The sequence below is a fragment of the Neolamprologus multifasciatus genome, chromosome 9, assembly GCF_963576455.1.
Source record: "Neolamprologus multifasciatus chromosome 9, fNeoMul1.2, whole genome shotgun sequence".
NCBI classification, from domain to species: Eukaryota; Metazoa; Chordata; class Actinopteri; order Cichliformes; family Cichlidae; genus Neolamprologus; species Neolamprologus multifasciatus.
The window spans coordinates 30,122,856-30,133,647 of record NC_140447.1 but is presented as its reverse complement, the minus strand read 5'-3'; the positions used below and the strand labels follow the sequence as shown (position 1 = coordinate 30,133,647).

Here is a 10,792-nt window from a genome sequence, read left to right as displayed (position 1 = left end):
AGATGGTTTAAAGCCTCTTAAAAATATGTGCTAAATATCAGCCACACCGTTTAGCTTTAATGAAAACTATTTTACCATATTTACGATAGAGATACTTTATTTATTTATTTTAGCTGGAATATTTTATTATTGTAATTAAAAATCAAATTAAAATGAAGAAATAATAGTTTAAATAAGTCGTTTCTTGTAGTTTAGGAAAATAAAACAAAATATCAACAGACTAAAACAAATAATAATAGCTTTGTTGAAATTAATATTTTTGTTATGTTATGTAATTTTGTTATCTAATTTTGTATTAAAAGTTTTACTTATTTTACTTTATTGCATTTATTTTTGATAAACATGGACACAACTATGTTTATCACTGTTTACATCAGTCTGCAAATGTATGTGAAGGGAGAAGACTAACTCCTGGACTTTTATGAGGGGAATGTTTTTCCGTTCCCTCTTTAGTCTGTGTTTTAGTTGTGGCAGATTCTCAAACACAAACGTACTCAGAGAGCGCAACTCTCCGAAGGGCAAGAACTATACTAAACTTTGATGTTCTATGATGTTTTTAATACAATACAGTGACATTATGGCATCATTGTGATGCCCTAGGGTGTTTTTGTATAGTTTTGTACAGCTCTCGTTATGCCCTTTTCATATGATAGATTTTTTTTTCAAGGTTAACTTTGATTCAGGTTTTTACAATGAAGGTCAAGGTCAAAAGCTTCGCCAACCTGGGTACTCATGTCCACCAAAGCCTACTATATTGTTGTGAACTGATCAATAGAAAACTGTGGGTAATATAAGGTTGTTACTGATTTTCATATTTGCCGTGACCTTGACCCGATTTTCATCCAAACTAAATCCCTTCGAGCTGTTTTTGGTACCTACCTTCACACAAACTTTAGATTGCTAACAACAGACAAATGAAACAGATTATATATCAAAAGCATGAGGTCAGGCAGGAATCTTTGCGGAATATGATGTTTGCAGATGACGTTGTGAGAGTAGGGAGCAGGCGGAAGTCAGCCTGGAAAGTCAGTCAAATGAAGACAGCCAACCATCCAAAGCAGCTAACAGTGCACACGATGGGTGAAGAAGAGAGTGCGGGCAAGGTGGAGTGGCTGGAGACGAGTTTCAGGTGTGATTTGTGACAGAATCATAGCAGCAAGAGTGAATGGAAAGGTTTAGGATGGTGGTGAGACCTGCTGTGATGTTTGGCTTGGAGACAAAGTGGGGGAGGCCAACCTGGAGATGTTATGATTTTTCAGAGGGACAGCTCAGGCTGGAGACAAAGTCAGAGAGACGAGGCTGAGAAGGTTTGAACTTGTGCAGAGGATGGAGAGTGAAGATAGTGGATAGCTGGAACTGCCATGAAAGAGGAAAAGAGGATGACCACAGAGAGGATTCATGGATGTATTGATGGGTTGTGTAGACAGCGCATCCGGTCCTGCAGCATGTTTGCGCTGGTCCAGTCGACTGCCATCTTCCCCAGTAGGGCACAAGCGTCGAGGGCGTTTGGAAAGGGAGGGGGGATCAGTGTGTGCATATCAGTGTGTGTGTCCAGAGTTCAGCTGAGACAGTGTCCTTCGCCCCGCCAGGCTAAGTAAACAGTCTTCCAGCCAACCCAGGTGGCCTTGCATGGGATGGGGGGAACAGTCTAAACACAGTCGTTATCAGGGTGTTTTGTTCAGCTCCAGCCTTGAGGCCGCAGCTGGCGTTAATGAAAATCATTAACCTTTCCCTTTAGTTAAAAGCTTTGCAGATTTGATCGTTTTTGTGGTTCTGATGCTGCTATAATCCAGAAGTCAGTGGTTTAAAAATCTACATCAAAATCATTTTCATGCTGAAGGCTGAAAACCCCAACAGGAAGTTTGAATCTGTTTTAACCTCCTACGATCTGCTGTCCACATTTTGGGTTGCCAAACTAAAATACTAAATTTTGCTCTACAAGGGCCTGATATCCACTTACAAGGACACTGCCACTGTTCTATCGAAACTTAAAGCGAATGTCCTCGTATGTGGATCTCATTTTTCTCGGAAACAAAAATCAGGTAAAAAAGAATCTTTTACATTCATCAGGTCCAATCAGCCCAAACAGCAAAGAGAAAATAAAAATGCATGCTATGAAAGAGCTCGGGTCTTAGGAGGTTAAATAATGCAGAAGCTGATTCTGGAAAAAAGATAATCCATCCAGTTTTTGCAGGTGATTTTTAATTTCAGTGCAGCATCAAGTCAACACACAGTGAGATATAATGATAAAGAAAAGCGTCCGCGTTAAGCCCTACACTAGATCGTTTTCATATGAAGGTCAAAGACTAAACATCTCAAACATGTCCCTCACTTCCTTAATGATTCAGTTTTCCATTCACTAGTTTATTTATCCGGCTCACTGACACGAATGGCTTGATGAAGTTTATTGTTCGTTTTCAGCAGTTTTCCATGCACCACATTTACAATGATATATTCCACCAAGCTGCAGTGTCACAGAGTTTAAGTAAGATTAGAATAAACATTATATCCTTTATGTCTACTTCATACACAAGGGGACCCGGGGGACCCTCTGACGACGCGTTTCAGCACAATCTGGAGGAGCAGTGAGCAAACGTGGAGGGAGGGAAGCTGATGAGAAAAATCAATGCGCTGGAGGTCGTTGGGGTGACGGGGAAATGCTTTCCTCCCCTCTGTGTGGTGCTTTGGAGACGCAGAAGAGGCCTCGGTTCCCACAACAAGAAACCAAACCACCGCTGTAGTGTGCCTGCACAGGCTTACACTGGAATGCACGCCAAAATAATAAATGATCTTATTTATCCAGTAAAAAAACTGTTCATGACACCAAGGATGTGTCTTCTGCAACATTTCTGGAAATTTAGGTGGGTTTTTTTTGTATAAAGACGATCTATGTTGTAATAAATGGTACTGAAGATTACACCAGTATCTTCTCTAAGGACCTAAAAACCTAAACCATAAATAAATAAATAGATACATACATTAAATCAACAATAAAAAAAAAAAAGATAAATTTAACAATAAAGATTTAAGGAACTTGGAAAGAAAGCGATTACCGTGACTTAAAGGCTAAAGCTTTTCTGTAGCTCAAATTCCTTAAAATGTCCATAAATATGAGTTTGGTTATTGAGTTTTCCTCGGGGAGTGTTTGTGGTTCTCGTCCTTGTGGAAACGGGCCTTTAAAATCAGCTGAAAGTGGACGTGCCCGAGGGTGACGGGGAGGATGCTGACTGCACAGAGGTTTAAGGCCTCAGAGGTGATGAGCTGCGAGGTGGTGAAAGCTGTTCTGAATCGGTGAGGTATATTTGACTCGGGGACGTGGGCTGGAGATTTAAGCGTCTTCAGAGCGGTGTAACAAACATACAACTACTGTAAGTGCACACTATAAACTGCAGCTTGCGTGGTTACAGTCAGTGCCAGACAAATACACAACACGCTGTCTCAATATCCCCCCGCCCGCACATTAAATTACAAGACATGTAGCATTTTCCCCACAGAAGGGTCGCATTTTTTCCTCGTGTTTGATTGTTGCTAGTCCTCAAATCGGTCCGTCAGTCCAGTGATGAGCGGCAGAGAAACAACAGCTAAAGGCTACGGGTCGACAGCGGGTTCATCGTTTCAGTTTCTGATGGTTTTCTACAGCAGAGCAGGTCAGAGGTGGGATAAACACACGGGAACCCACGACCACGGCCGTAAAACAGCTCGGCAAGCTGAGGATGCTACACACAGATTCACACAACAGCATCAGTCTCACGGCTCTCCTCCAGATCATCTGCTACGGAGCCGCTTCCTGTCCCCACCGTGACCGCCTCAAACATCTATTTACAACGGTTTCAAGAGCAGAGATGACAGATTAAAGCGGGCGAGTTATGTTTGGCGGCAGTGCAGCTGGGAAATACTGGATTCAGGCGTGGAGGGGAAGTAGCTCCAAGTTTGAATTTGTTTGGGTTTTAGACGAATAAACTGTGACCTAAACTTCACTCTGTAACATAATATTCACATATATATAAATATATCACATTACCTGCATGATTAGGTCAAACTGTGTTTCTCAGAGCTGTAATTGCCCACCTGCACTGCCCTAAAATGTGGCCAGAAGCTTAACAGTGATGCGCGTGTGTGGTTTGGTAATACAGATGAGAAATCAGGTGTTCAGCAGTCGTTTCCTGTGGAGATGATGACTGCTGTTCTGGTCTCTTGGTCTGTTTCTCCTGGCTCCTGTTTTTAGCTGCCGGCCTCCTGAAAAAGGTCCTAAAAGAGAGATAAGAGACATTTAAGAACTTCAGTATGGCAAATAACACATTCTGCAAACAAATACTTTATGTATTTATATTTATATTTATATTGTTTTTTCCTGTCTGTAAGTAAAGTTTTGGGTTCAACATAACCAAAAGCTGGATTCTTTTAGTTCAACAAGCACATATTAAACCCAACACTTTAAAACAAAAATGTTATTTTCATACAGAAGAAAGCAGGCGTGCTTAGAGAGCCGAAAGCACGGCAGGACAATGGTGTGTTTCACTGTATTTAAAAGCATGAGATTCAGGTCCTGCAGTGTCTTCTTAGCTCAAAAGTTTGATTACATAACAGAAGTGTAATCACTCATATCATGGTTGCTTGTCCTTTTTTCTGTACTGTTATCACAATTGCATAAAAAGTGTGTGAGAGACCTTTATTAAAACGTCTAATCAACAGATTTACATGTCAGTCTCATCCACCACCTGTTCATCTTACAACAGAGACAAAACTGTTTAATTAAGAACAAAAACTGAAGCTGTTTGTCTGCAGATAAACTGCTGGTTTAATCTGTCATATTGTTACATTTGTCAGATTTCTTGTAAACTTTGCTGCAGGCTGACAGCAGCCATCCTCTGTCTGTTTAGCAGAGACACCTGCAGCATGCAGGGAGGAGCCTGAAGGCTCGGAGTCAGCTAGAACCACTTTACAGCACTAAGTAATTATTTTGTATTTGTATAAAAACATGTTGTGTTTATGTTATGAATGGATGACTTCTAAATATAACAGCACTTGTGTACACGGTCCAGATGTTTACAGGCCTCTGTATTAGCCTTCAGCCTATAGGTCGTCTTCTTGGCCAAACCTTCTCATTTTTAGCTAATATCTTCTGATTGGCTGCTCCTCGTAAGCAGGTGGCTTCTTAACCTGGGATGACTATATCATATCGTCTAAAACTGAGTATTTGCCTTTTTATTGGATGTAGTAGAGCAGTGAAGACAGACAGAACAGTCGGGGGGGGGGTCTCTGTTACCTGGCTACTGGATGTCCAGCTTGCTCGGGCCGACGCTGTGGATGAGCTGGGACGACTCGGAGGCGGCGCTGTAGCCGTGAATCAGCAGGTTCTTGTTGAGGTCTCCGACCCCGCTTCCAGCCTGCATTTTGGGGTAAGGCTGCACCTCTGCAGCCTGCTGCTGCCCTCGCCCCGGGGCGTCGTCGTCCATCAGGTGCCCCAGCGGGCAGCCGTCTGTTCCCTCGGTGACCGGCGAGAACTCGTGCGCGCTCGCTTGCTCATCCCTGGACACTGGACTGATGGAGACAGATGGAGAGCTTAAAGGAACAACGATGACAGAGACACAACATTTAGTTTATTAGAGCGTCTCGACAGGCAGCGTCAGTATTTAATGAGCAGTATTTGATCTCACAATCATCAGGCTCGGCTGTGGACATGACGGATGAAGCCTTTAACCAGACGTGAGATGAGAAGACGATGAATGGATTACAGAGTAAATGATCAGCAGGGCTAAACACCTCCTTGTAATGTCACAGCAGTTCAGATTAGCTATTTAGAGATCAAAGAGTAATGGTCAGCTGATCAGCTTGGCTTTAGGAAATTTTTATGTTTTTCCTTTTATTAGCATTTTAGGATTTTTGCAGAGCTCTTCTAGTCTTACTGAACCATAGATATTCACACATAAATATCAAATTTGTGAAGAGAGCCGCAGCAATGATCAAAATAGTTGATGTGATTTAGATCAATCGATTTTATCTGTTTTCTGCGTAGCTGTGTAAAGACACGTGACTGATCTGGATAAATGTGGAGGCCTGGGGGAAGCCAACAAATAGGAAATAAAATAGGACCTAAGACTGAACCTTGCTGTACATCAGAGGTAATGTGAGCTATAGACTTTGTTGTAAAGAAAAGGGATTAATAAAACTCCAGTGGCTCGCTCTCAACCACAGTGCTGAATGAGAGCTGACCTGACACTAAATCGAGTGAACGCTGGCTTCTGTCGGGCAAAGAAAAGGATTTGAGTTAATATAACTTAAAGTAAGGAGATATGACATACTGCCAAACTGGCTCACTTTGAACTAAAGCATTATGATGTCTTCTGCTCCCACGTTTTAAATCCCAGCACTTGACTCCTGTTTTTTCCTCCGGTTTGTGGTTTTGAGTTTTAAGCGTTCTCAGTTGTTGGGGTGTCAGAAACCTTTGAGATGCAGACAGCTGACTAAATGAGATGAGGAGGAAGGAACAGGCCACGCTTTGGGGAGACCTACCTCACGTCCATGGACTGGACCCCATCTGACAGCTCGTCCAAACTGCTCTTCTCCAGGGGTCCCAGCATGATGACAGGGGCTTCAGCGGGAGTCGCGGCGTCCTCCTCCGGGGCGACAGCAGCTTCACCTCGCACCTCGATTGCTGCCAACATACACAGGAAGTCTTTACTCGAGGTTATAAAAGAGGTGCTAAAGGTTTGATCCCGGCCTCGGATCAGTGACCAGTGCTCAGCATCACTTCCTGAAAATAAATCCTGAGAAACGCTTTATAGCTGCAGTAAATTTCGCTCCCTTTTTCAGATGTTCCACCTCTATCAGTGGTGACAAGCATCCGGATGAAACAGTAGAGACTCCAAACCTCCACCAAGGCTGAAAGTTTCCCAAATACATAGTTTACGCTTCTTAAAAGGAGGAAACTGTCTTAATTTACAGACTTTCAAAGGATCTCTTTATTTCCACATTTTCAAAAATTCAAGACCAAACTTCAGACAGAAACATTCATCAGACGTTAACATATATACTCTTCAAACAATGACACAAGTAACCGGATTAAAAGTCTGACTGGAATAAAAATGCTTCATGTAAACACACCAGTCGGAAGATTCTGATCCGATCACGTTACTGTGGATGAAAATCTCTTTCCGATCGAGTTACACTGATCATTAATTAATGTCCACTTAAACACTTCTTTTGATTTTTGGGGTGAAACTATTCAAACTGCACGTCTGTTACGTCAAACGATGACGTCAGCGAGACGGTAGGTCCATTGGAAAACGAAATACGACAAAAAAGTGAGAAATGTGAGAAATCACAGCAAGGTGAGGATAAAAGCAGAAATCCAGAGATCCAAATCACAATCCTACTTTTCCAGAAAACTCGACAATTCTGTGCATGTCAAAAATGATTTACTCTGTTCAGACGCTGATCATGATCACATTACCTTAGGCTACGTTCACACTGCAGGCGAAAGCGCATCAAATCCGATTTTCTTGACCCTATGCGACCCATATCCGATCATGGTGTGACAGTGTGAACGGCACAAATCCGATATTTTCAAATCCGATCTGGGTCACTTTCATATGTGGTACTGAATCCGATACATATCTGATGTTTTAGAAAGCTGCTGTTTGAACAGTCAAGTCGCATTAAATCCGTCTTTTACGTCACTGACACAAGACAGACGCCAATTATCAGCGCCCAATAAGACATCGCGAACGCTTCCTGGCCATCCGGTGAAACTGTTGGGAAGACAACGTTGGAGAAACGTGAACATTTTATTTGTTCTGTATAATCTGCAGATTCTGACAGAAATCTGCAACTATCCTTTGAAGCAGCACTCCTCTAAAACAGCAATAAGGATCATTATTAGGTTATTTACATTATTATGTAAATAACAAAATAACTTAAAGCAAAAATTGGGAAACGTAAAGTCTGAAGTCTTTATATTAAGGGCCATCAGTCAAACAATACTGTTGGTCTGGGTCTAAACAGAGCGCGTTGTGTGTGACGTCTTCTTTTGCGCATGCGGCCGCTGTGAGCGTTCACACTAGAGCGCGTTTGCTGTCGCATTTTATTTGTAGTGTGAACGAGCAGACGAAAAAATCGGAATTGATCAAAAAATCAGAATTGAGCATTAAGACCTGCAGAGTGAACGTAGCCGTATTCAGGGTGATTATCTCGCTTCATAATTATTTGCAGGGAGCGGCTTTAACCACTAAGAGTAGGAGGTTTAAGCACCTCAAGCCAACAGCGTTCCTGAAACTAACCAACAAAGGCTTCATTAATTAAACTCCACTGCAGACCTCACAGCCCTCAAACACCCCGAGCTGAGCCGAGGCTTCCTAGATATTTGTGATTTTATTACAGTTTTTGTTTTAGGCGTGAGCCACGGCGCTCTGCGTCCTCCCTCCCCAGTGACTGCAGATAGAAATGAGCCAGCAGCTAAATCTAGTACAAGACGCTGTAGTTTCTTATGACGTCGATATTTCTGTGCACGGTTAAAAATATCAAATAAACAAACAAAATCGTTCCTGTTAAAAAAGCAGTTTTACACCCTCAGTCAACTGTTACTGCAAACCATTTTTACACACATAATGATGCGTGGGGGAGAAGAAAAACCAGGCACCCTGAATGCTTTGGTGTTCAGCTTCCTCTACTTAAATATTTCCTGATATATTTAATAGTTTCTCCTTCAGTTCAGAACCATCGGTTATGTTTAAAGTATTTAAAAGATGTTGATAAAAGCAGGTGGAACTCCCTGCTGGCGAGGCCAGTGTAACAATGTTCCTTATAAATGTTTTATATCATAATGTAAAGCTGCAGTGATTACAGAGTGATTCACTTCGGCTGTGCTGATGAAGGCGTCGGCACGCGAGTCCGTTCAGGTCAGCGAGTTCAGCGAGCGCTGCAGTTTTTCTCCTCAGCGTTGGCTATTTATCCCACCTCCGCCCATCAGGAGGTGCTGTTCCCCCACCTGTGTAACACTGCTGAGTCACACTGCAGCTGCCAGTTATCACATCCAATTTCACAGAGAGGCCTGATCGTGGTGGAGAAATTAGATTTTCAAAAACGCTTCCCATCCAAAGGACGACAGGGAAAAGGACTCTGAACGGCACTGGCGTGGAAAATTAAGTCATTAGTTTTGTAGTGTGTGTGTGTGTGTGTGTGTGTGTTACATCCATTTACCTGGAGCAGCAGATGGAGGCTCCACTTCACTCTTCCTTGTTCTTTTCATAATCTCCTCAATTCTCTGCAGAAGCAGACACACGGCTGATGTTAACAGAGAGAAATAAACGACGATCACATCAAACTTTTTGAGTTTATGTTGTGTCGTGATAATCCATCTGCTCGTAAAAGTGTCTGAAAACGGTGCAAAAAGGGAACAAATAGAAGTCAAGAATAAACAAAGAGCCGGAGCTCCGTTCAACACATCCAGGATAATTTTCCTTATATGGCTTCATTTAATCTGACGTCTGTAAGCAGCCACATGAAGGTGGTTTCAGAGTCTGACAGGTTACAGTAAATTCATAGACGACAGTTTTTGTCGTTTCTCTGCGACGAAGTGAAGAACAAGCAAACATAAAAACAGAATTAAACAAAGGCTTAGACTCTGATTTAAGGTCCACAAAATTCCTTGTAATTGCAAGGAGGTATTTCTGTAGTCTATAGATTACTAGATAGTGGAAAAGGGGTGGGATTAAATAAGCTTATGCTTCTTCCTGCTCCTTTTTGAACATGAAAGTTATTTGTAGTTGTGGTTGCTCGTTTTCTTTTTGTTTTGCTTTGTTTATTTGTCTCTTTTAATTCTATGTTGTTGTACTTTAACATGTTCAAAATAAAGATTCAATCAATCAATCAAAAATGTTGCTGTGTTTCGGGATCGTGTATGTATGCCTACAGAAGAATGAAGCTGTTTCAAAATCGCAGCCAACAGGAAAAACAGGAATGACGTTGCCTCATGAGATAAAGATCTGATTTTATCATTTCTCTTCCAGGAATGATGATCCATTGTCCTGAGAACTGATTGGAGAGGGCTAGTTCTCCGGTATACGTTACCGTGGTGATGTACCCCAGTGAACAATATACAGAAACTTCAAATGACTCAGGGCGAAATAACTGCTGGTGAGGTGAAGTGAGCAGAACAGTGACTGAAGAGACCAGAGAGAGTGTGAGTGTACCAACGTCTGCAAGCGACCAGCAGCTTCAGAGTTGTGTGTGACGAGTGAATCTCTTGCTATTGTATACGCAGCTTTAAAAGTGAATCATCGTCACCTGAAAACCTCAGGGTTAAACCTTCAGTTACCCCACTAAGCCTCAAATCCTGCCTGGTAGCACAGGGGAAACGGGGGAACAGCAACCAAATTTAAACATATCATAAGAATAAAAAACTACGTCATATCTGAGTCTCCTGAAACTGTCTGGATCCCACGTGAGAAAACATCTTAAAAGGTGAATTTTCTGAGATGGAGATGTACCTTCTTCCTCTGCTGTCTCTCCTGCTCCTCCTGGATGTGCAGCAGCTCTCTCGCCTGCCTCTTCCTCTCAGCCTCCCTCTGAGCTCGCAGGAAGGCCTCCTCCCTCTGAAAAACACACAGCCAATCACATTCTCGCCATTCTTCAGTTTACACTGTGTAGACATGAGTTACCTGAAAACATACAAGAGTCGAACCGGAGCCCCGCCCCCTTTGCTTCTCTAACACTGTCATGGCCGGTCTTACCTACGAGCTGTCGATCTGCACTGATCATTAATCACTCTTTATAATCACTGTAATAATAAATC

At 42.3% G+C, this 10,792-nt stretch overlaps 1 protein-coding gene and 1 long non-coding RNA gene across 8 annotated transcripts in view; both read right to left on the bottom strand.

Moving 5' to 3' along the window:
* Positions 1–2,185: 2,185 nt before the first annotated feature.
* Positions 2,186–10,792, bottom strand: part of map7d2b (MAP7 domain containing 2b) — a 36,904-nt gene continuing 28,297 nt past the window's right edge. For 5 of the 7 annotated variants that reach the window (XM_085171909.1, XM_085171912.1, XM_085171913.1 and 2 more), the window contains 5 exons: positions 10,488–10,592; positions 9,199–9,262; positions 6,514–6,655; positions 5,267–5,562; positions 2,186–4,248 (listed from right to left, as the gene is read on the bottom strand). In XM_085171909.1, coding sequence (XP_085028035.1) covers positions 5,271–5,562; positions 6,514–6,655; positions 9,199–9,262; positions 10,488–10,592 — 603 coding nt within the window. In that variant the 3' untranslated portion in view covers positions 2,186–4,248; positions 5,267–5,270. Of the gene's footprint in view, positions 4,260–5,266; positions 5,563–6,513; positions 6,656–9,198; positions 9,263–10,487; positions 10,593–10,792 lie in introns of all 7 variants that reach the window. The other 2 variants (XM_085171910.1, XM_085171911.1) reach the window with 2 other exon arrangements.
* On the bottom strand, positions 7,042–9,190 carry LOC146511826 (uncharacterized). The gene is made up of 2 exons (XR_014875979.1): positions 7,237–9,190; positions 7,042–7,197 (listed from the first exon to the last, which is right to left on the bottom strand). It is a non-coding gene; the product is annotated as an uncharacterized LOC146511826 (long non-coding RNA).